This window comes from Pipistrellus hanaki (genome assembly GCF_964339955.1).
Source record: "Pipistrellus hanaki genome assembly, chromosome: 14".
In the NCBI taxonomy this organism is placed as follows: domain Eukaryota; kingdom Metazoa; phylum Chordata; class Mammalia; order Chiroptera; family Vespertilionidae; genus Pipistrellus; species Pipistrellus hanaki.
Window position 1 is genome coordinate 3,572,622 of NC_140516.1, and position 25,709 is coordinate 3,598,330.

Consider the following 25,709-nt stretch of genomic DNA (forward strand, 5'->3'; position numbering starts at 1 on the left):
CCCTCAGGGCGGGAGCTCGGCCCTGTCTTCACAGTGTTGTCCGTGGAGGCTCAGAATGTGCACCCCAGCGCTAGGCCACACCTGCTTTCATCAGGGCTGTCTTCATTTCATTCCACAAAACGTATGACGTTCCTCCCGGGTGCGGCTCTGGGCCATACGACGGACCCCTCAGCTGGCACAGTCCCTCAGAGTGGGGACAGGAAGGCGTGGAAGCAAGTGGGGGACAGTCGTGTGAAGAAGCCAGCATGCCCACCATCTTTGGTGCTCTGCAGGAAAAGGCGGGGCAAAGGCAGGGCTGGGAGTGAGGCCCTGGGACTGGCTGGCAGGAGCAGAAAGCAGGCTGCTCTGCGGGAACGGCATTGGCCCAGAGCGGGCGGTTGGGGTGGAGCTGTGATGGGGAGGTGGGGGCAAGCATAGATGGTCATCTGAGCCAAGGGCGCAGCCACACCCACATGCAGGGCCTATAGCCAGTCCTGGGCGCCCGGCAGGCCTCCATCCTTGTGCCGAGGCCTGCATTCCATAGCAGGAGCTCCTGTACCTGCTGACCTGGGAGCAGGTCCCATTAGAGCCGCAAGAGCCCAAGAGAGAGGAGGCAAGGCGAGTCCCTGCAGGCGCTGCCCGCTGTGACTCTCCCATGTGCACAAGCAGGGCCCCAGGGCCACAGGAGCCGGGGTTGGTGGGACAGGGCCTCAGGTCGGAGGTTACAGGACAACGCGCATGGCTGTGTGGAGAAGTAGGGCATGAATGCTAACCAGGGGTTCAGGATACATCTTGCTTTTTATTTTATTTTATTTTATTTTATTTTATTTTATTTTATTTTATTTTATTTTATTTTATTATTTAAATATATATTTTATTGATTTCAGAGAGGAAGGTAGAGGGAGAGAAAGATAGAAACATCAATGTTGAGAGAGGATCATAGATCTGGTGCCTCCTGCATGACCCCTACAGCCCAGGGTCAATTTTGCAACCCAGACATGTACCCTAACTAGGAATTGAACCTTGACCTCCTGGTCCATAGGTCGACACTCAGCCACTGAGCCACACTGGCCAGGCTGCACCTTGCTTTTCAAGTAGTGCAGGACCCTGTGAACCCTGTACTTGGAGGGCTGATGCCATTTTCCTTGCGTTTCTACAATATATAAAAAGTCACTCATCCAAGTCCAGCACTTCTTCGTCATTCCGACTTGGGAAGAGTAAGCACTGCCTTCACAGCGGGTAAGAGTGCAGACAGTCCGAGCCTCGCCCTTCACTGGTGGCACTGGTGACCAGGCTGGTCTGGGCAGGGCTGACAACATGCAAAGCCATCTCCGTGCTGACACGCACCCGCAGTGCTCTGTAGGAGTGGGAGCAAGCCCACTGCAGCAAGGAGGCTCTAATGGTCTCCCTGGTCTTCCTCCTTCTTTCTCGCAGATGTTGCTCAACATCTGCAGCGAGTCTCAGGGGCTGGAGGGCCTCCTCGCAGGGACTGAGCTCCAGGCGCTGCTGATTGCCACCACCTGCCTCCGCGAGCACAGCTGCTGCTTCTGGAAGGAGCCCACCTTCTGCGTGCTGAGGGCCATCTCCCAGGCCCAGGACCTCAGCGTCATCCAGTACCTGCAGGGTAGGTCCCCGGGGCCCACGGCCCACAGCAAGTCCCTGCCATGCTCGTGCAGCATCAGGGTAGATTTCTGGGACCAACAATGAGAAGGAGAAACAGGTTTTCATGGACGCCCAGCTGGGCCAGCAGCTGACCCTGTAATGCTCGGTTCCATTCATGAAGGTGCTCTTGTTCATTTGGATGCTGCATTGGAGGAGGGGAAGGGGAGTCCATCGCTGCTCACATACTGTCAGACAGAGACTGTGCCCGGCCATCCGTATGCCATCTCATCTGTCTCTTGGAGATGAGTAGTAACGGTTGTGCCATCTTGCCACGGGGAGCCAGATTACTATGTTGAAGAACTTGCCAAGGCTCCTGGGTTTCCAAGAAGAGAATCAGATTTAGACTTGGAGAGGCTGCTACCTGGGCCTCCGCTTCTCGGGGCAGCCAGCAGGGATGCACACTGGTCCTGCTCTCACGGGGAGTGACCTCCTCTTTGAGTCTGTAAGGTGGGATGACAGGCCCACCGAGCTCCCTGGATTGACGCTTTGGTGGGTGACATAGCTGAAGTACTTAGCGCGGGCACGCAGTGGATTCCCCGAACGTCACGACAGTGTCACCACCAGGTGCGAGCAAGGCAGGGCGCCGAGGGCACCAACTCCATTAGCAGGACCGGTTGTCTCCTGCCTCCTCCCAGAGAACTCTGGGAAGCATGGGCCTCCGCGGCTCACGTCTTGGGAGGGGTGTTGCCTCCTCTCCGTGGCTGGCCAGCAGGGAGGTTCTGCCAGGCTCACCCGAGGGGCATTTTGACAAAGGCTCCCTGAGCTGGCCTCCTTACCCACTCTGCGGCACTTCCTTAGCTCACCAGCTGAAGTGCCGCTTGGGAGCACAGCCATCCATCCCTTGGCTGACCCCAAGGTGTGATGTCTTTTGGGGAGTAGGCCAAACCTGCCAGTGTGACCTGCCTGTCCACAATCACGTGCCCTGTGCTCAGTCTTCTTTCTGGGGCCTCCTGTGACAGAGGGCGCCCTCCCACTGTGGCAACGCCCACAGGAAACGGCACCCCAGTTCCGGGTGCAAGGCTCCCATGAGGCCTGGGCCCAGTGGTGATGTCCAGGCTGAGCGGGGCCGAGGTGCTTTGTAGTCCCCCCACTCTGCTCACAGGCTGGCGCTGGCGCTGGTGCTGGAGCTGCCCAAGAAAAGGCTGCATACCCTGGTGGGAGGGTCCTCACTGTGTCTTTATTCTCAAACTGAAAAGAAAGATTCTGCCTCAGAGGAGCCTGCCACTGGATGGGTCTGTACCCCTGTGAGCAATGGGCCGGCTCTGTGGGCGCCTAAGCTGGGGAGAAGGTAGATAAGGGAGATCTGGGCTGGGCAGGAAGCAGCCAGCCCTGAATTCCAGGTGTGGCTGTCCACAAGGCAACTCTCTGGTGCAGCCCAGGACTCCCAACCAGGGACTGAGCACACATTGTCATGGTCTCAGGTTCTTGGTAGGCGATCTTCCTGATGTCCTCAGCTCTCCTCATGTCCTCAGCTCTCCCTCATGTCCTCAGCTTTCCCTCTCTCCCTCTGCTTTCCCTCTCTCCCTCAGCTCTCCTCATGTCCTCAGCTCTCCCTCTCTCCCTCATGTCCTCAGCTCTCCCTCATGTCCTCAGCTCTCCTCACGTCCTCAGCTCTTCTCACGTCCTCAGCTCTCCCTCATGTCCTCAGCTCTCCTCATGTCCTCAGCTCTCCCTCTCTCCCTCACGTCCTCAGCTCTCCCTCATGTCCTCAGCTCTCCCTCATGTCCTCAGCTTTCCCTCTCTCCCTCAGCTTTCCCTCTCTCCCTCAGCTCTCCTCATGTCCTCAGCTCTCCCTCTCTCCCTCATGTCCTCAGCTCTCTCTCATGTCCTCAGCTCTCCTCACGTCCTCAGCTCTTCTCACGTCCTCAGCTCTCCCTCATGTCCTCAGCTCTCCTCATGTCCTCAGCTCTCCCTCTCTCCCTCACGTCCTCAGCTCTCCCTCATGTCCTCAGCTTTCCCTCTCTCCCTCAGCTTTCCCTCTCTCCCTCAGCTCTCCTCATGTCCTCAGCTCTCCCTCATGTCCTCAGCTTTCCCTCTCTCCCTCAGCTTTCCCTCTCTCCCTCAGCTCTCCTCATGTCCTCAGCTCTCCCTCTCTCCCTCATGTCCTCAGCTCTCTCTCATGTCCTCAGCTCTCCTCACGTCCTCAGCTCTTCTCACGTCCTCAGCTCTCCCTCATGTCCTCAGCTCTCCTCATGTCCTCAGCTCTCCCTCTCTCCCTCACGTCCTCAGCTCTCCCTCATGTCCTCAGCTTTCCCTCTCTCCCTCAGCTTTCCCTCTCTCCCTCAGCTCTCCTCATGTCCTCAGCTCTCCCTCATGTCCTCAGCTTTCCCTCTCTCCCTCAGCTTTCCCTCTCTCCCTCAGCTCTCCTCACGTCCTCAGCTCTCCCTCTCTCCCTCAGCTCTCCCTCTCTCCCTCAGCTTTCCCTCTCTCCCTCAGCTCTCCCTCACTTCCTCAGCTCTCCCTCACTTTCTGGCACTCCTCCTGACTCTCCCACTTGGAAGAAACTTCCCCCCATGAAAGAGCCATAAAAACAATGATCAGTCACAGTGCAAACTCAGGGACACTTCTCTTCTAATGCAAGTTTCCTAGGCCCCCCTGAGAAACTTATCCACCTCCGTGTCCTGCAGCAGGGCTCCGACCCCTGACTAGTGCTGAGACCCACCCTCTTCTGGCCCCTCTCTCCAGACACACCCATGACCCCTCACTTCTCCTGGCGGCTTTCTGCCCACCCCCAGAGCTGCTTTCCCTGGTGTCTCTTACGCAGCGACCCAGCCCTCCCCGGAGCTGGGGGACCAGGATAGGGGAGAGCAGAAGGTTGAGAGGCTTCCTTTCTGTCTCAGCCTTGTCTGCCCTGCAGAGCCAGCTCCCAGGATGGCGCTTCCCAGGGGGAGCCTTCTTCTTGTTCTGAGAGCGTTGAATTAATTCACATCTTGATGTGCCATCTGGAGGGGGGGGGCAGGGTGGAGGGCATGACTGGCCAAAAAGCCTCGCTCTGAGCGCGCTGTGCGTTTCCTCCCGCAGCCACGGACTGCGTGAAGCTCTGCCTGCAGAACCTGTCCCGCCTGGCGGACTCGCTCCCCGCCCCCGAGCTGAGCCAGGCCGCGGGCCTCGTGCTGGGCTTCGTGAAGGACTCCTACCCCGTCTCCCAGGCTCTGCTGCTGGAGTTCGAGAACGGGGAGGGCTACCCTCTGCTGCTCAAAGTGCTCCTCCGGTAAGCGCTGTGCCTGGCGGGGACTCCGCCAAACCTCCTCCTCAGAATTACTGGGGCCTTGGAGAGAGAGTCGGGGCTCCCCAGAGGGTCTGAAAGCACATGGTGTACAGCACGGCCAGAGAGCGCTTTACTGCAAAAGTAACTCAGCGTGCAGTGGGCTTGGGAGCCAGAGCCACTCCCGTGGAGAACCAGTGGCTGGTGGTGAGAAGTGTGCCAAGTCCCTCTGGTGGCACGCGCCCCTCACTTCCTCCCCTCACTTCCATGCCATCCCGCCCGACAGACACTGTGGGAGCCCATGCGGGGGGCTGGAGGGCTTTCTGGGACGGCTGCCATGGGCGCTGTAATGGGCGCTGTCATGGGCGCTGCCATGTGCTTGAGGGCAGGAAGTGCCGGGAATGTGCCCCCATGAGCAGTCCTCAACATGTGATGGCAGAAGCCGATGGATAAACACCCAGCAAAGTCACCGCTTGTGGGGTGGGGAGAGGGGAGCTTGGCATTCTGCCCCCAGAGCCCAGGAGGCTTGGCTCCCGTTGCTGATGGGACACTCCACAATGCTCCCTGCTGCCTCCTCTGCCTCCTAGAGCTTCTCCCTCCTCGCCCTTAAACCCTGGACCCCTAAGTTCCTGGGAAGCCAAACGCAGATACCATTCCACTGGGTCAGGACGCACTCAGCTGGCTTGTTCTATGCTGACCGGCACGTCATCTTCCTGTTGGGGCAGGGAGTGGAGAAACCAAGCCTGGAAATCAGAAGGTGTGGACTTCCAAACTCTACTGGTCTCAGGGGAGCTGCCTCACAGCTCCGGCTTTGCTGAGTGTGAGCGGCTCCTGTGCGGGACACAGCCCGCTGTGCGTGCTTCATGCCCTCCGCTGAGCCGGGCTTGTTGTCTGGCAGTGAAGCCCACGGTGCAGTCTCCCAAAGGCTGTGACTGAAGGACAGCCAGAGGGCCTTCCGCCAAAGGGACAATGTCCCGGTGGTGACGCCCCTCTGACCTTAGCTGAGCCTGACCCCACTGGCTGTCGCTACCAGGAAGGTCTACCTCACAGCAGCCCCTGTACATTTTTGGTTAAATGGTGGCTGGTGCCTCACTTCCCGTGGCGGGCAGGAGGGAAGGAACTGTCCCAGGGACAGTCAGGACGGCTGTGCAGTTCGCTGCTTCCCTTCTGCCTTATGTGGGTCAAGGTGCTCAGGCACCTACTGTGGGCGGTCAGATGCTCAGGGGCACTGTGGAGGGTCATGGTGCTTAGGGGGCCTCCTCTCAGAGAGGGCCCCTCCCATCCACTCAGCCTGGGAGTCAGCAGCCGAGGCCTGGCAGAGTTGGGTTCCTCCCCTCGGCGTTCCTTTGTTGCTCTTCAGAAATATGAAGTCTCATTGTGTGGTGCTCCTGACCAAAGCATGTGAGTGTTGGGGTGCGGCCACGGAAAGCAGCCTTGTGAGCAGAGGCTGTGGCTGTCTCTGTTCCGAAGCTGACTCTGTTCTGAAGCTGACTCTCACCCAGGCACTGCCCTCGCCTCTGGTGCTGACTGGCGGAGACCTTTGGGGTCTTTCCCAGCATGCACATCACGTTGCCTCTGCACCTCAGTGAGGAGCCCATGAGCAAATGTGGCTCTCGGTCCCTGAGCCCAGAGCCGCCTCCTGTCCCTGCAGGTACGATGGGCTGCAGCTGCACGAAGCGGACCCCCACCTGGAGGCGCTGCTGGAGCTGGTGGTGTGGCTGACGACCTGTGGGCGGGCCGAGCTGAAGGTGTTTGACAGCGTCACCTACCCGCAGCTGGAGGGCTTCCAGTTCCACCAGGAGGCCTCGGGTGGGTCCTGTGGGGGGAGGCCTGCGGGGGGGGGGGGGGACTGGGTGGAGGGAGCCTGCAGGGGTGCTGCGCCCTCACAGGCTGCACAGGCCTCCATCCGGCCTTTGTAAAGAAGCAAACACCCGGGGCCCAGCTCTGTCACGCTCTGTGGATTTAAACTTCTTCATAGAAGGTTCTAGATGCCCTGGGTGGGACTTAGAGTGCAGGGATGCTTAGTAAAGGCAGGACTCTCAAGCAAGGGCAGAGCCTCTGGCCTCGCTGTCCTGGTGACAGGGCCTTTGCAGATGAGACAGTCACCGGCTCAGGGCCCTGCCTGCTCGGCTCTCTGGGATGCCCGCATTACTGACGAGCTCAGGGGACACGCGGTGCTTTCTGCGGCCACTCTCTGTCCCATGCTGGGCACCAGGTGTCCGCTCCCCGAGAATCCTAGCAGGGACGGTCACACATGCCTGCGGCCATCCCTGCTCGGTGACCATGTGCCTAACCTGACTGATGACAGCATCAGGGCAGCAGTGACATAGGTGGGCGTCTGAGACAGGAAACCCTGTGCAGAGGTGGGGTCAAGGCCTCGAGTGGCTGTCCAGGCAGAGGAAGGGGAGAAGTTAAAGCAGGAAGCACAGGCGGGAAGTAGACGGTGACTGGGCGCATCTGGGGAAGCGGTGCGGAGGCCTGAGCAGACCGGGGTGCAGAGTGCAGAGGCGGGGGGTGGAGGGAAGGAAGGTGAGGAAGAGCCGCTGGACAGGACCCAGGCTCCCAAGGAAGTGTCTGGACCAGCGGGAGGGCCCTGGTGTATGAGGCAGGGCTGGCTGCAGACAGGGGGCCTCAGAGGAGGTGTTCCCGGGCAAGGGGGAACAGGAATAACCTTCAATCTGGGGATGAGGGGGTTAGGAGGAGTCTTTATTCAACAGCTTGTTTGCAAGTGAAACAGACTTCGCTCAGTAATGTGTAAAACAGTTTGATTTTAATTGATTGAAGCCAATCCTTCAGCCAGAGCTGCCCGGTGGAAATATAATGTGAACCGCATTCCCTCATTTTAAATGTCTGAGTTGCCTTATTAAAAAAAGGGAACAGCTTAAATTATGTTTCATAACATATTCCATTTTACCCAGTATACCCAAAGTATTGCTATTTCAACAGGCGGTCATTGCAAATCACTCTTAGTGACTTTGCTGCATTGTTTCTTTGCTGCGTCTTGGAAACCAGTGCATTTTTACACGCGAGTGACCCTCCCAGTGCTTCCCCCAGCTTGGGCCTTACGTTCTGGGCTTCGGGCCTTCTGATAGGCTTTTACCCACAGGAGCTAGAGAGTAGAACTCTGAAGCGCTGCTTCCTGGTGAAGAGGCAATCCCGCATTTCGGGCAGAGGCAGGAGAAGTGACCTGCGGGATTTTCCGTTTGCAGGGGTGACTGTTAAGAACCTCCAGGCCTTCCAGGTCCTGCAGAACGTCTTCCTCAAATCCAGCGACGCCCTCCTCTGCACGCACGTGCTCTCGGCCGTCAGGACCATGTGGGCCTGGAACGCCCGCAACTTCTTCCTGCTGGAGTGGACGCTGCAGCCCATCTCGCAGTTCGTGGAGCTGGTGCCCCTGAAGCCGGCCCCGGTGCAGACGCAGTTCTTCCAGCTGCTGGAGGCCCTGGTGTTCGAGCTGCGCTACGTGCCCCACGAGATCCTGGGGAAGGTGCAGCGCCTGGTCCAGGACGGCTCCGAGCCGCTCTGCACCCTCCGGGCCCTGCGGAGCGTGCTCAGGATCGCCGGCGCCGACCCGCTCTTCACAGACATCTTCCGGGACTCGGGGCTGCTGGGCCTGCTGCTGGCCCAGCTGCGGAAGCGGGCCAAGGTCCTGCGGAAGTCAGGTGTGCAGGCGCCTGGGAGGGGAGGGGCAGGCTGGGCGTCCGTTAGCTGGGCCAGCTCTGCAGGCCCACCAGCCGCTCTGCAGCTTCACCGAGGAAGCAGGGAAGGTGCCCCGGGCATAGACGTCACAGGGCAGCAGCCTCCCTCTCTCCTATGACCAGCCTGAGCTTCCCCTGGGGAGATGATGGGGGGTGGGGGTAATTTTTTGTTGTTAATTTTCACCTGGGTATTTTTTCTATTGCTTTTCAGAGAGAGTGGAAAGGAGGGAGGAAGGGAACAAGAGCGAGAGCGAGAGAGAGAGAGAAAGAGAGAGAGAGAAGAGAGAGAAAGACTCCATTGATGTGAGAGAGACATATTGGCTGGTTGCCTCTGGCATGTGCCTCAGCCAGGAGAGTGGGGAGTGAGCCTGCAACCGAGGTACATGCCCTTGCCTGGGGAATTGAACCTGTGGCTCTTTGGTGCATGGGCCGACATGCTAACCACTGGCCAGGGCAGGATGGTGTGGTTTTAAACAGACTCATGGAACTAACTCAGGCTCGTGAATTCTCAACTCTCAGACATATCCCCCCCTCCGAGTGCTGCCTGAGTGTGGAGCTGGGGAGATGGCGGGGGAGGACAAAGGGAAAGGGGCTCAGAGCTGGGCCTCGCTGAGGGAAAGACGCTCAGGGAGAGCTAGTGGGTGTGGGGCTCGGGTGGGGCCTGGCCAGGGAGACTGATGCAGCCGCCTTGCTCACTGGGTGCTGTTGGGCCAGGTGGTCTCCCATTGGGAGTAGGGGTCCTGCTGTTCAGCTGCCCCCTGAATTCTGGCCACACCTGGGTGCCTGCTGGCTGTGTGCCCACTGCTCCTTGGCATTGCTTCTCTAGAGCCTGCGGCCCCCTACCCTCTGGACTCTCAGCACCAGCACCTCCACTCCCCCCGGGCACCTCAGGACCCTGTGGTGAAGCAGGACACGTGCAGGAGTGCGGGCCCGGGTTCCCTCCTGCCTGATCACACCCCATGGCGCCCGCTGCCAGGGCCACTCTGGTTGCCTACAACCCCACCTCCGCCAGCTTCCAGACGGGAATCAGAGCATGAACATCAGTTCCCCTGGCTTTCCCTCAGCTGCCTACAGCGGCCCCTCTGGGGGTGCAGCCTGGAGCGGCTCCAGGCACAGGAGCCTGTCGCTGACCTCGCTCCACTTCCGGCCTCTACTCCTTCTCCTACTGCCCGGCTGGGAGGGAGCGGGCTTGCGAGCCGTTGGCCCCTTTTGGAATTGTGCTCAGACTCAAGCTACAGTCATCAGTCTGTCTGCTTCCTGGCCTCTCTGAGGGAAAGACCCTCAGGGAGAGCGGGTGGGCGTGGGGCCAGCCATCACAGGGCTGGAACCTGCTGTGCAGTTTACGGGCTCAGTGACCCTGAGCACATTACTTAGCTCCCATGAGCCTCTTTTCTCCGCTGTAATGTGGAACTGTCTGTCTGTCTGTCTGTCTATCTACCTACCTACATACCAACCTGTGGCTGTTTTGGAAATTCAGTGAGAAATACCTGAAAAGGAGCCATTGTCGTGCTCGGTGCATAGTAGGTACTCAAGAGAGTCAGTCATCTTATCCCTGTTCACCCTGTGCTGCGCATGGGAGGCAGACGACCCGCCAGGAGGAACTCCCACGCTGTGGAGTCCAGGAAGGACCGTGCCTCCTGGGGGTGCGGGGCTGAGGAGCAGGTGCCCCGTCTGGGCATAGCTGGGCCCCAAGCCCGGTCTCCAAGAGTCTTGCATGTGCTTCTTTCTATCACTTTTTGAAGCAAAGGCGCATCCTAAATTATGAGGCCAAAAAGTACCTCCCGCTCTTGGCGTTCAGTGCTTCTGTGTTAGCTTAGCTGTGATTGCTTCCCAGCAGCCTGGTGTTGATTTACTCCTAAACCCAGTCCCAGGCCTACGGCCCCTCCCAGGAGAAGGCGAGCCTTCTTGTGAGTGGATGCATCTGATCTTGCCTCTGCCTCTCTTTACGTTTCTTGCTGGCTCTTGGAGGCTTTGTCTCCTGGTTAATAAGCGCTGCCTTTACTCATTCATTCCCTCCCCAGATATGTACCGAACGTCCCTCCTGCGTCAGGCCCTTTGGCTCTGGGGACTCAGAGGTGAGCGCACAGGCCTGTGTGGCCCGTGGAGCTCGGGGACGGTCCCTCACGCACCTCGTGCCTGTGGTGTGAGCTGGCAGCCCCCTCCCCCACGGACGCCAAACTCCACCTGTGCCCAAAGGACAGGAAGAGGGCAGGGCTCCGGGGACGTGCAGAGCAGTGGCTCTCCCAGCCTGGTCCTCACGCCTGCCGATCAGCACTGATCGGAACTGGTTAGGAACAGTGACAGGACTCCACCCGAGCCCGCCGGAGTGAGAAACCCCTGGTGGGACCAGCTCCTGGGTTCCAGCAGCGAGCCCGAGGAGATTTCCGTGTGGTGCCCATTGCTCTAAGGGATCGCAGGGTTGCATCTTCTCAGCTGGGCTGCACACGCCCCTGAAATGGAAGCATTAGATTCACCCTTCTAAGAGGACAGGAAGCTGATGCAGTCAGAGAGCTGGGGTCGTTCCATGCACATTAACTTTTTTTACTGCTTCTTCAATGTTTCAGGGAACAAGGAGCCCGCCCTCGGTGCTGGGGACCCGGAGCGAGAGCTGACGGGCGTGATGCTGAAGACCGTAGTGGCGCTGCTGAACGGCTCCGTCCGGAACGCGGGTAAGGACGGCACTGACCCCGGGTCACGACCTGGGAGGGGGCAGCACAGCGCGCGGGGAGCGTCCAGCGGCCGGTCTGTGCCGCAATCATCGGGAAATCGGTAGACACCGCAGTGGACACCTTTCACTCTTAAAGCTGATTAACGGCTGTGCAGCAGAGGCACATCCTGAGTGATGAGACCAAAGAGTATCCCCCTCCACACAAAGCCCACTGGTCCCCTGCCGCTCTGTGTGCTTTAAAACATCCGCATGGCAAAACGCAGGCCAAGAGGCTCGCCATTGTAAGGGAGTTCATTGGAGGAGCTGGGCTCCCTCATCCCCAACTCCGCTCCCGAGACCAGGCAGTTCCGTGCCGCTTTAAACAACACGGATACGCACATGTGTACGTTGTGCCATGAAGCTCGCATCAACAAGTGACAGCAGGGGTTTGGTGACAGATCAACGACACCAAGCCTGAGTGAATTCCCTGTGGCGGAAGGCCTCTCAGAGTAGACTGTGCAAGCTCCCAGGAGGTGCTGGCTGACGTGCATGCTCCTGGGGTCACTCCCAGACACTCACCTGGCAGCAGGCCACACAGGGCTCAGGAACCCGCCTCTCACAGGCCCCACGGTGCTTCCCGCGGAGGGAGGCCCGGGATTGGGGCCTCCTGCCTCGTGGAGGTGACGAGTCATGGCCGTGTCATGCCAGCGGGATAACCCATTCCTTCCTCCAGCTCATTCCATGGGAGCTTCCAAATACCAATCCCCGGGAAGAGGGTCTTAGAATTCCTTTAAACAAAAACAGACTGCCAGCCAGGTTTCTTTATCTCCCCTTCCCAAAAACTACCGAGGAAGTAAACATGTTCTTAGCTCAATTCTGGTTTGTTTTCACTGAGAATTTTGGCAGAGAGAGAGGGAGAGAGGAGAGAGAGAGAGAGAGAGAGAGAGAGAGAGAGTTGACACCAGCCCTGGATTGGGGAATTATGTGGAAACTGGGGGTCCCTTTATATGACCTGTGGGGATTGGGCTGAAACTGGCAGTCCAACACCACCTGCTGCTCCTGCCTGCCACTCCCGCTCTCCTGGCCTCTCTGCGCCTATCCCGGGCTTGTGCCCAGCCAGTCCTGATCTGGAGAGGCTCCAGCCATTGCCAGTTGTGAGCCCTGCGTCTGGTGCCCACTGGTCAGCTGAGCAGCACTCCCACTGTGGGAGTGCAGTCGACTGGTCATTTGGTTGCATAGGCTATCATATCCTATACTAGAGGCCTGGTGCACGAAATTTGTGTACAGGTAGGGTCTCTAGGCTTGGCTGGCGATCAGGGCCAATCAGTGGGGCGATTGGGGGGACCCCACTGGCACCTGCCTTGGCTGGCCTGGGGCCTGCAGGCTGAGGGCAGCTCCTGCATTGAGTGTCTGCCCCCTGGTGGTCAGTGCTCATCATAGTGACTGGTCATTCCACCAGTTGTTCTGCCCTTTGGTTGATTTGCATATTAGCCTTTTATTATAATAAAAGCTATGATGTGCACTGACCACCAGGAGGCAGATGTTTAATGCAGGAACTGCCCCCTGGTGGTCAGTGCACTGACACAGGGGGAGCACCACTCAGCCAGAAGCCAGGCTCACGGCTGTCGTTCGCAGTGGTGGGAGCCTCTCTTGCTTTCGCAGCAGCGCTCAGGACCCCTTGGGGGATATCCCCATGGCAGGCAGAGATCGCCCGAGGGGTCCTGGTCTGTGAGAGGGCACAGGCTGAGCTGAGGGGCCCCCCTTCCCCAGTGCGGGAATGTCCTGCTCTGGGCCTCTAGTGTATTGATAAAGGGCAGAGGTATATCTAGTTAAACTTTATATTACTTAGGTTTCTCAATTAAAAAAAATAATATATTTTTTAATCCCCAAACTGAATTCTGACTGGAGGAAAAAGTTTTTCTTTTTAATTCTCAGCTGAGCAGTTTCTCCTTTCCTCTTCTGCTTTTAACAGTGGGTATAGATTTTGAAAATAAACTTTCTAATGGGCAAAAGAGACACATAAAAACGTAGCAAAAACAAACTTGTGGGCCGTAAGGCAAAGCTGTCCTTGTTATGGGGACTGTGGTGCCAGGCCCGTCATGCTGCCTGTCTGTCTGTCCGGCCTGCAGTTGTCCTGAAGGACCACGGCATGGTGCCCTTCGTCAAGATCTTCCTGGACGAGGAGTGGTACCGGGGCGCCGCCCTCAGCATCCTGGAGCAGCTCTCCGCCATCAACGCCGAGGAGTACATGAGCATCATCGTGGGCGCGCTGTGCTCGTCCACACAGGGGGAGCTGCCGCTGAAGCTGGACCTCCTAAAGGTGACGTCCTCTCTGTGCGGGGCTTCCCACGACAGGCAGCAGGCGGCCACACTGCCAGGCATTCGTCAGTCAGGTGGCCACTGTGTTACACGTAGGGGGCGCCAGCCGCAGCAGCAAATAATTCTACCCTTGTAGCAGATGCAACAGACATTTCTTTCTTATGTGGCCCAATCAGGGACTGGAAGGGTGTCATGGGGGACAGTGCCCCGGGGCATCTAATCCGGCCGCAGATGAAGGCCTGGGGCGTGGAGAAGCGCAGTGTGTCCTGCAGGCCTAGCGCGGCACAGGGAGCTTCTGGCCAGGGTTCTCTGGGCAGACCCGTGAGCAGCCCCCCGTGGCCACCGGCAGGCCGGGAGATGTAGGCTGCGGTGGCAGCTGCTTCCCGGCAGCCCTGTCCCACGGGAGTGGAACCCCGATCAGCGGTGGCCAGCAGCTGTCCCGGTGCCTCGCCAGCATTCAGGGCGCCTCTGGCAGGCCCTGGGACCGAGGCAGAGCCTGTGACAGCGTCCAGGGGCCACAGCCCTCACACCCGGAGCTGCTGCCACACTCCAGGGGGCGCACAGGGAAGCCTGAGCTGCGAAAGGAAGCAGAGTGGTCAGGGTGGCAGCGGGCGCAGGGAGGTAGAACCAGGGGTCGCTCTGGGCAGCAGAGAGGAGCGCATGCTGTTCCTCTGGGGCATTTTGTCACCATCCAGTGTCTTTAAAGCGTTAAAGACAATAATCAGTGTCACAGGCTTTACTGTTCAGTGGCTGTTCCTGCTTTTATGCCTCTCATCTTTGTGGGCTATGCCTTTAAAAAATCTTTTCTTACATGCTGCTTAAGGGAAGAGCAGACAAAAATGCAAATGTCCCAGGAGGCTGAGCTCGGAACCTCTCAAACATTTGCATACAACCTCATAAAATACATGCTCATGTGTCAGTAACATGCCACACCGGACAGCACAACCTCATAAAATATATGCTCGTGTGTCAAGAACACACCACAGTGGACAGCACAACCTCATGTAAAGTACATGTTCGTGTTAGTAACACAGCATATGGGACAACACGACTCTGTGTAAAACACACGCTCATGTTTTAGGAGCACACCCCATTGGACAGCACGGCCCCATGTGAAATACATGCTCGTGTGATGACAGAAAGGAGGACTGGTGAATTTAAAAAAATGAAGTTTCTCTTAGAAAACCCATCAGCCTTACTGATCAATGGCCAAACACGCAGGGAGTGAGTGAGCTTGTCTCACCCGTGGCCTCTGCAGAGCCAGCGTCAGACACTGAGGAAGGATGTGGCCTGAGCTCAGGAGAAGCTCCCCTAAAGGGGACACGTGCCCAGGCCTTCCCTGTAGCTCACAGGTGACAAGAAACAAGAGGGCTATTTAGTGCCAGGGCCAAAACCCATTGAAGACAACTTCTATCAAAGCAGAATGAAAGTGCAGTGCCATTTGGCAGACACCAGTGCCTGGTGGTGATGTGAAATGGGGGGCGCAAGGGGTGTGTCAGGGAGAGAGTGGAGCCAGGGCTCAGGACTGGTGATGCTGTACAGCTGGGGGGGTCCTCCTTCACATGGGCCCCTCGTCATGTTCCCGCAGGCACACGTCTGAGAGCCTCTCATACTCAGGGGCACCGTGGAGTTTGAACCTAAGCCCAGTGACTTAAAACCGGTGCCTCTGCTCAGTGCCATGGTGCTTGCTGAGTCCTTTCTCTGGTGTGTGCAGCTGCCTCACACGCCTCACTGTGCGGGGACAGAGCGGCCGGCCCCGCAGCCAGGCCTGCGCTCTGCTGGGAGCGGCCGGATCTCTGTTTGTGTCGGGCACAGGCAGGAGGTTCTGGATCTCTGTTTGTGTCGGGCACAGGCAGGCAGGAGGGCTAAGAGGAGGACATCGGGTTCCGGATCTCTGTTTGTGTCGGGCACAGGCAGGCAGGAGGGCTAAGAGGAGGACGGCGGGTTCCGGATCTCTGTTTGTGTCGGGCACAGGCAGGCAGGAGGGCTAAGAGGAGGACATTTGGGTCTTACTTTGCTCAGAGTCTGAGTGCCGGGTGAGTCGCAGAGAGCTCTGCCTTGCTCATGGGAAGTTCCTCTTGTCTCATCTCCTGCTCAGAGGTGCCCATTGGAGTGCCTTCTGGGCACTGGGACTGGTTTCTGGAATTGCCAATGCAAAGCCATTATGGTGTTTTACAGATGCAATATCATGGCAGCGTCGCACTGTCAGGAGAGTCGTCAGCGACAGCACTGTGCGAGCTGTTTTAACGTCACTCCCGGGGCCAATGCTGCCTTCTCCTGGGCGCCAGCCGCTGCGGGGTGATCACGGGGCGCCTGGAGCTGCCGCTACCCTCCCAGGAGCAGGGCTGGCAACGTCCTGTCTTTCCCGGGAATGGTGGGGAGGGCTGGGCCCCAGAGTGTTCCAGATGCAGCCACCGCGGAGTCATGTGAGCGCTGACCCAAGTTTTGCTGAAATCCGCTGTGGGGTTTGCCTTTCTTCCACACCATCTGGGACCCGTTGGAGCTTCAGAAACAGAGGGACAGTGAGCTCTCTGCCAGAGGCCCTTTTCAGAAGTAGTGAGGGGACGCTGCCAGAGCACGTGCCTGCCAAACAGGTCACATGTCGATGAGGGGGTACATGGAGTGGGGGGACCTGGAAGGCAGGACCCGACCCCCAGGAAGGTCTTCTCTGAAGTGCACTCCCATCAGGCATCACCCTTACCTCCATCCCCTGAGGCAGAATCTGCCAGCTGCTCTGAGGAGAAAACCCTCCGGAAACACCCACTTTGGGCAGTTGTTGCCAAAACCCAGTGGCACCTCCATACCAATACAGGAGCGCGTGTGACCGCACCACTGAATTCTGGCAAATGGTAACTGCGTTAAAGAATAATGTAAGCAAATGAATTTCCCTCCACAGCAGGTGGAGCCATGATTGGGTTATGTACAAATTCAGATTGATTTGCTAATATACATTTAGCTGTTCAAGTCTGAGCTTAATCACATTACCTCACCGATCTTCCAGCATGACACATGGAAAATTATGAGGAAGAGCAAATAATAGAATGTGAAATAAATTCTGTTAGTCCTAATGTAGTTAGCGCTTTGCAGCAGACATCCATTTTATAGATTCAAGCTGGAGGAATACTAACTCAGAGACGATGACACGGTAACTGAGTTAAGGAGGAGAAAATGGGCTTAACGCTGACCTTTCCTGAAACGTGTCAACCCGAGCCTGATTACTCTGACTTCGGCTGATTAAATTTGCTCGCTGCCCAGACTTGCCTGCCGTGGTGATGCATTGTCACGCAAGGTTGACTGACAGTAATGGAGACCCTTCTCCTGGGCCCCCAGTTCCTGACAAATTGTTTCCTGAAGTAGCACGGTATTTATTTCCCTTTATGATAGAAATGTTTCTCTCTAGTTGCTATGAAATTAAGCCTTTGTAATTGGATTTTGAACTCTTTACTATATGACTCTGCAAATATGAAATTAACCCCATCCCAAGAAATAATAGAGCAGTCTAATTTCTAATGAGATTACCCCATTCTAGATAATGACCCTGAATTTAATAAATCAAACAAAGCAACAATTAAGGACAGCCACCCCTTTCTCTCCCCTCCTAGCAGGAGGAGAGAAGGGCCATCCAGGAATTACAGGGATCAGACATTCTGAGACACAGATCATAGGAGAACCATTACTGGGTGGCTTCTCCTTTTAAGACATCTGCTCTCACTACTCTGAATGAGGGAGTCCTTCTGAGCAATAGCTGGTGTCAAATTGGACAAAAATAGACAGTGGTTTCTTAAGGGAAAGGGGGTTTTAGTATATGGATAATGGACTATAATCTGATTAGTTTTTTTTTTAATTGCTTTCCTTTTCTGGTATTTGTTTTGTCATATGATAAACAGAAGAGCTTCATTCATTCCATTTATCCTGGACAACCTCTATGGTTTAGGAGCCACTGAAAGACTTCACGTAAATTTGGATGATTTGACATCTGAGCACAGTGGTCGCCAACTGGTGGTCCATAAGGTCCAAAAGGTTGGTGATTGCTGTCCTCCAGCAAAGATTTCCCCGATGTCTTCATGGTTTATTTACTGATCAGGGTACGAGTTACACAGCCAGGTGCCGAGGTCAGCTGTAGACAGCACATGCTCACTGACACACAGGTGTTCAGCTTTTCCTGTGGCTGGTCGGTGGCAGGAAGGAAACACCACCACACACACTTCAGGGTTAGATGTGGGAACCCTTAACACGACCCGCGTGATTAGGGCCCACTCAGGGTCCGGTTTCTGGAGGAGGCCACACACTAAAATGAAGAGAGAGACTGGAAAAGAGTTAATTTGGGACAAGTGGGGAGCCACGCAGGAGCCAATCTTTAGTGGAAAGACTCTCTAGGCTCTGGCCTGGTTATCCCTTTTATTGAGGCTATGGGATACACCCATTACCCTTAAGCAGCTTTGGGAAACACCCATAGCCCTTAGGCAGGTAATAAGCGGATTATCATATCAGTAAGGATTTACATGATTACAAGATGGGGAAGTTGCCTCAGTTACTATTGTCTCAATTAGATAGGGTGTGGTTGGCTCTGACCTTTCAGAACTTCAAGATTGACCAGCCTCTTTCTATTAGTGAGACAATGATTGGTTTCTGGCAGTTAGAGTGTGTTTCCAACTCAGAGAAAGAAATACTATTGTCTGGAGTGAATTTCCCACACAGGCAACATGGACAGCATTTCTGTCTGCAGCCCCTTCTGACCCCACTGTCAGGTAGTCAGGGAAACTGTGCAAGGTCACCTCCTATATAAGACCACCCGGCAAACACTGGGAGACAGGAGACCTACCTAATACATAAAAGCAAGCGCCAAGAGGCAGCCAAAATGAGGAGACAAATAAATATCTTTCAAATGAAAAAACATAAGAAAACTCCAGAAAAATGTAGGTAACCAATACAGAGTTTAAAACAATTGTTATAAGGATGTTCAAGAAACTCAGTGAGAACTTCAACAAAAATATAGTAATCTTTAAAAACGATATAGAAGTAATTTAAAAAAGCCATTAGAAATAGAGAATATACTAGATAAAATTAATAATTTTGAAGACAAGATAGCAGATAATACTTAATTAGAATAGAAAAAAATAATAATAAATGGAGAACATTTTAAGGGACCTCTGGGATTACAACAAGCATAACAACATTTGCATCATAGAAGTACCAGAGGGAGAAGAGAGAGAGCAAGGGATTGAGAATCTATTTGAAGAACTAAAGACTAAAAACTTCCCTAATCCTGGTGAAAGAAATAGACATACAAGTCCTGGAAGTGCAGAGTCCCTAACAAGATAAACCCAAACAGGCCCACTCCAAGACACAACATAATGAAAATGGTAAAGGTTGGTGATGAACAGAGAATCTTCAAAGCAGCAAGAACAACACAGTTAGTTACCTACAAGGGAGTTCCCATAAGATTGTCAGTTAAATGCTCAACAAAAAATGTTCAGGCCAGAAAGGATTGGCATAATAATATTCAAAGTGATGAAAAGCAAGAACTACAGCCAAGACCACTCTGCCTGGCAAGGTTATCATTTAAAATTGAAGAAATAATGAGCTTCTGAGACAAGAAAAAAGCTAAAGAAGTTTATCACCACAAAACCAGTATTATAAGAAATATTAAAGGGACTTACTAGTATTTAAAATGTAGCAAAAGAAAAAAAAGAACATAAATGTGAATAATAAAATGGCAGTAACCATGTACCTATCAATAACCACTTTATTTGAAAATTGTAGCTGAATGGATAAGAAAATGAGAGTGATGCATCTGCTGTCTACAAGAGACCCCTTGTAGACATGCAGACCTTGAAAGTAAAGGGAAGGAAAAAGGTATTTCATGTAAATGGAAACAAAACAAAACAGAAAGCTATGATGGCAATACTTATATCAGACGAAATAGACTTTAAAACAAAGGCCATAGTAAAAGACAAAAGGCATTTCATAATCATAGTGGGATCAATCCAACAATAGACTTTTAAACAATTACCTGTAGGTGCACTAATATAGAAGCACCTGCAGGTAATTAAGTACTTGATGGGCAAACAGGGAGAGAGTGGCAGTAATACAGTCATACTAAGGGACTTTAACACCCTATTGACATTGGTATAGATTTTTCCAGACAAAAGAAAACTAAGAAATGGTGGCCTTAAATGACAAAGTAGACCAAGTAAATTTAATTGGTATTTTTAGAGCATTCACCCCCAAAACAGCAGAATATGCATTATTTTCAAGTTGCACATAAAACATTTTTTAGGATAGACAACATGTTGGGCCACAAATAAGTTGCAATAACTGTAAGAAGATTGAAAAAAATTATCAAACATCTACTCTGACCACATTAGTATGAATCCAGAAATCAATTTCAAGAATAAAAACCCTGAAAAACACAGAAACACACGGAGGCTAAATAATATGCTAGTAAACAATGTGATCAAGGAAGAAATGAAGAGATATCTTGAGACAAATGAAAATGAAACACAGCAACTCCAAATCCATGAGGCCCAGCAAAAGCAGTCCTCAGAGGGAAATTTATAGTAGTACAGGCCTACCTCAAGAAACAAGAAAAATCTCAAATACACAACATCACAGAACACAATTTCTTGTAGTCTCCCATGATGCCAGCAATTGGAGAGCTAAGCCAGACACATGCTGAGTACATTGCCCGGTTTAGTAATAACTAGATTTGTCAAAGCTGAGACTCCTTCACTCTCACAGTTTCATGAACTTGATCTAATTTAACTCTCAAAATTGCCTCAGATTGGGAATTTCATGTGCCAATGTAACAGCTTTCTTTCTAGTGTTTTTCGTGTAGCAATTGTGGCCATTGCATTTGGGGGTATTTTCTTTTCTACATATTTTTAAATTTTAAAATATTTTACTTTTCAGTTACAATCTACATTCAGTACTATTTTGTGTTAGTTTCAGGTGTACAGCATAGTGATTAGACAATCTCATACTTTACCAAGTGTTCCTCCAATATTTGCAGCACCTACCTGGCACCAGACATAGTTATTATAATCTATACTATCGATAATAAAAACCTAGGAGACTCTTGTACCCTCACATCACAACATGATGGTTGCCAGAGGGGAGGGTGGTTGGGGGACTGGGTGAAAAGGTGAAGGGACTAAGTACAAATTGGTAGTTACAAAATAATTACAGGATGTAAAGTAGGAAATATAATTAACTAGAGACCCGATACATGAAATCAGGCGGGGCGAAGTGGGGTGGTGGTTGGCTGCTGGGGCTGGGAGAGGCTGTGGAGAAGGTCCGCAGGAGGTTGGCTGGCCAGCCCCACCCTCAATTGGTCTGGTTGGCCGGCTGCAGTGCACATCATAGCGACCAGTCATCCGGTTGTTTTGATCATTCTGGTCACTTGGCTTTTATATATATGGATGATTTTTACCTTTCATTTTGGTTATTTGGTGCATCACATTAATTGACTTACAAATATTATACTAACCTTGTATCCCAGGAATACATCCCACTTGATCATGATGTATTGATCTTTTTTTATATTGTTGAATTCATGTTGCTAATATTTTGTTGAGGATTTCAGCATCTATGTTCATCAGAGATATTGGCCTATAATTTTCTTTCTTTGTAGTGTCTCTATCTGGTTTTGGAATTAAGATAATACTGCCCTTGTAAAATGAGCTCAGTAGTCTTCACTCCTCTTAAATTTCTTGGAATTGTTTGAAAAGATAGGTGTTAGTTCTTCTTTGAATGTTTAATAATATTTACGTGTGAAGCTATCCAGTCTAGGACTTTTATTTATTGAACCTATTTGTATTATTGCTTTGGTTTCATAGGTTGTAACTGGTTTGTTCAGATTTTCTCTTTTTTATTATTTTAAGTTTACATATGTCTTCTTTTTCCCCAATTGATCCCCACCCCCAACCATTCCCACCCTGGACAAGCCCCCACTGCCCTAGTGTCTGTGTCCATTAGTTTTGCTAATATGCATGCATACAAGTCCGTTAGTTGCTCTCTACCCCTCCCCCACCTCCCCTGCCATTTGTCTCTGGATCTATTCTTGTTCATCAAATTATGTTGATTATTATATCCCACAGATGAGTGAGATTATATGATATTTATATTTCTCCAACTGGCTTATTTCACTTAGCATAATGCTCTTCAGTTCCATCCATACTGTTAAAAATGGTAAAAGTTCCTTCTTTTTTATAGTGGCTTAATATTCCATTGTGTAGATGTACCATAGTTTTCTAATCAACTCTCCTGCTGGTGGGACTTAGGTTGTTTCCAAATATTAGCTATTGTAAATTGTGCTGCTATGAACATAGGGGTACATATCTTCTTTCTGATTGGTGTTCTTGTTTTCTTGGGATGTAGTCCTAGAAGTGGTATTACTGGGTCAAATGACAATTCCATTTTTAAACTTTTGAGGAAACGCCATACTGTCTTCCACAGTGGCTGCACCAGTCTGCACTCCCACCGGCAGTGAAGGAGGGTTCCTTTTTCTCTGTATCCTCACCAGCACTTGTCATTTGTTGATTTGTTGATGATTGCCATTGACAGGTGTGAGGTGGTACCTCATTATTGTTTTAATTTGCATCTCTTAGATGATTAGTGACTTTGAGCATGTTTTCCATATATCTCTCTGCCTTCTGTATGTCCTCTTTCAAAAAGTGTCTACTTAGGTCCTTCCTTTTTTAATTGGATTGTTTATCTTCCTTTTGTTAAGTTGTATGAGTTCTCTGTAAATTTTGGAGATTAAACCCTTATCTGAAATAGCATTGGCAAATATGTTCTCCCATGCAATGGGCTTTCTTGTTGTTTTGTTGATAAATTCTTTTGCTGTGCAGAAGCTATTTATTTTGATGTAGTCCTATTTGTTTATTTTCTCCTTAGTCTCCATACCTAGAAGCTGTGTCAGTAAAGATATTGCTAAGACATATGTCTGTTATTATATTTTGCTGCCTATGGAGTCTTGTAGGATATTTATGGCTTCTTGTTTTAAGTCCTTTAGCCATTTTGAGTTTGTTTTTGTGTATGGTGTAAGTTGGTGATCTAGTTTCATTTTTTTGCATGTATTTTACTAAATTTTCCATTTATTGAAGAGGCTGTTTTGGCTCCATTCTATGCTTTTGCCTCCTTTGTCAAATATTAATTGAGCATAATGGCTTGGATTGATTCCTGGGTTCTCTGTTCTGTTCCACTGGTCTATATGTCTGTTCTTGTGCCAGTACCAGGCAGCTTTGAGAACTGTGGCTTGGTAATATAGCTTGATATCTGGTATTGTGATCCCTCCAACTTTGATCTCCTTTCTCAGCATTGCTATGGCTATTTGTGGGTCTTTTTTTATTCCAAATGAATTTTTGGAGAGTTTGTTCTATATCTTTGAAATATGCCATTGGTATTATAATAGGGATTGTATCGAATCTGTTGATTGTTTTGGGTAGTATGGACATTTTAATGATGTTGATTCTATCAATCCACTAACATGGTATGTTTTTCCATTTGTTTATGTCTTCCTCTCTTTTTTCAATGTCCTGTAGTTTTCCAAGTATAGATCTTTTACATCCTTGGTTAATTTATTCCTAAGTATCTTATTTTTTTATTTTTTTTTTTTTGGTGCAACAGTAAGTGGGGTTTTTTGGGGGTTTGTTTTTTTTTTTTGTTTGTTTGTTTGTTTTTTTCCATTTCTCTTTCTGTGAGTTCATTATTGGTGTATAAAAAGGCCATAGATTTCTGGGTGTTAATTTTGTATCCTGCTACATTGCCAAATTCATTTATTAGGTCTAGTAGTTTTTTGAAGAAGTCTTTGGGTTTTCTATATATAGTAACATGTCATTTGCAAATAAAGACAGTTTTACATCTTCTTTTCCAATTTGTATGCCTTTTATTCCTTTTTCTTGTCTGATTGCTATGGATAGTACTTCTAGTACTATGATGAACAGGAGTGATGAAAGTGGGTATCCTTGTCTTGTTCCTGTTCTTAGGGGGAATGGGTTTAGTTTTTGCCCATTGAATATGATGTTGGTTGTAGGTTTGTCATATAAGGCTTTTATTATATTGAGGTATGATACCTCTATTCCCACTTTTCTGAGAGTTTGTTTGTTTGTTTTTTGTTTATCAAGAAAGGGTGTGGGATTTTCTCAAATACTTTTTCTGCATCAATCAATATGATTATGTGTATTATTGTCTCTCAGTTTGTTTATGTGATATATAACATTTATTGATTTGCAGATATTGTACCATCCTTGCAATCCTGAAATAAATCCCACTTGGTCATGGTGAATGATCTTTCTAATGTAATGCTGGATCTGATTTGCTAGAATTTTGTTGAGGATTTTAGCATCAATGTTTATTAAGTGTTGGCCTGTAGTTCTCTTTTTTTTGTGGTGTCTTTATCTGGTTTGGGGATTAGAGTAATGCTGGGTTCATAGAATGAGCTTGGAAGTGTGCCTTCCTTTTGACTATTTTGGATAGACTGAGCATAGGTTCTAGTCCTTCTTTGAGTGATTGGTAGAACTCCTTTGTAAAACTGTTCTGACCATGGCTTTTGTTTGTTGGAAGATATCTGATCACTGCTTCAATGTCTTTGGTGGTTATCAGCCTATATTTTTTTTTTTTCAGATTTTCTCTTTTTTCTTGATTATCTTGGAAGATTGTATGTTTCTAGAAATGTATTCATTTCTTTCAGATTGCACAATTTGTTGGCATATAATATCAAATAAACAATATAAACTTATACCTAAAGAAGCTAGAAAAAGAAAAACAAACAGCCCAAAGTGAGTAGAAAGAAGGAAATAATAAAATTAGGTAGAAATAAACTAAACAGAGTCTAGAAAAACAGTAAAAAAAAGATCAGTGAAATCAAGATCTGGTTATTTGAAAAGATAAGCAAAATTGATAAATCTTTAATCAGATTCATCAAGAAAAAATAAGAGAGAACCCAAATAAATTAAATCAGAAATGAAAGAGGAGTAACAACTTACTCCACATAAATACAAAGGATTATAAGAAAATACTATGAACAATACATGCCAACAAACTGGACAATCTGGAAGAAATGGATAAGTTCCTGGGAACATAATCTTCCAAGACCAAACCAAGAAGAAATAGAAAATCTGAACAGATTGATTACCACTAAAGAAATAGTTAGGCCATATACCCACCCAGGAGAAGAAAGCAGTGGTTGCCTTGTCCTTAATACTCATTGGCCTCCATCTTTATGGCAGTCTGTTCCACTACTCCAATTGCATCTCCCATGAGCCCTGGGACTCATCAACCTGATGCTGAGTTTCTTTCAAAGAACAAAACTGTAATTCAGTTTCTCCACAATTGTTTTCCCAAGCTCTGGTGGAAAGTCATGATCTAACCTGGTGGTCAGCAAACTGTGGCTCTCTTTGGCCCCTTGAGTGTGGCTCTTTCACAAAATACCATAGCCTGGGTGAGTCTATTTTGAAGAAGTGGCATTAGAAGAACTTTAATTTTTTAAAATGTGGCTCTCAAAAGAAATTTCAATCGTTGTACTGTTGATATTTGGCTCTGTTGACTGATGAGTTTGGTGATCACTGGATTCTAACCACGAGAAGTCTTTTTTTTATAACCAGAAGAAAAAAAAAAAGTTGACCCATATTGGTTAGGATGAATTTTTCTACTTCACCCAATCCAATGTTATTATTTTTCAATTTTGAACATAATTGTGGACTTTGGCCTTTCATAGATTTTCCTTGTTACTATAATCTTTTGTCTTGTTTTTTAATTTCTCAAAATGTCATTGGTGGAGCAGTGGAAACCCTTTCAGCAGCTTCTTGGCCATCATGTCTTGTCATCTTTGAGAGTCCTTGCCTGTGTGCACTCATTTATTCCTGGCCATTCTGTGTCCTCCAACCCAGTCATGGGATTGAATTCCCCCGAAGCAGCTCAGGTTTCTTGTAGAGACTATAATATTAGATAACAGCATTTGGTATTAGGGACACACAGATAAACATTGGTGCTAGGTTAGGGTTGCCTGAATTTTAGGGATAGAGCTGAAAATTACCTCTGTTCCCCCCAAGGTGCATGACTTCATAGTTCATGGTTACCTATAATTTTACTAAGTATCTATTTGACATTCTCTATATGAGTTTTTACTAATTTATTTCCTCCTTTTAAAAAATCTGACCTACAAGTTTCTCTATTAACTCCCAGCTTTATGCTATTG

General features: G+C 50.5%; 1 protein-coding gene across 5 annotated transcripts in view; it reads left to right on the forward strand.

The window, feature by feature from the left end:
• WDFY4 (WDFY family member 4) overlaps positions 1 to 25,709 on the forward strand; it is a 240,091-nt gene that overhangs the window by 36,267 nt on the left and 178,115 nt on the right. For all 5 annotated transcript variants that reach the window (XR_014796801.1, XM_084904130.1, XM_084904129.1 and 2 more), the window contains exons 6-11: positions 1,414 to 1,603; positions 4,663 to 4,852; positions 6,498 to 6,655; positions 8,056 to 8,508; positions 11,109 to 11,213; positions 13,321 to 13,511. Coding sequence is in view for 4 of the 5 variants with exons in the window: in XM_084904130.1 (XP_084760256.1) it covers positions 1,414 to 1,603; positions 4,663 to 4,852; positions 6,498 to 6,655; positions 8,056 to 8,508; positions 11,109 to 11,213; positions 13,321 to 13,511 (1,287 nt within the window). In the remaining variant the exon portion in view is untranslated. The remainder of the gene's footprint in view (positions 1 to 1,413; positions 1,604 to 4,662; positions 4,853 to 6,497; positions 6,656 to 8,055; positions 8,509 to 11,108; positions 11,214 to 13,320; positions 13,512 to 25,709) is intronic.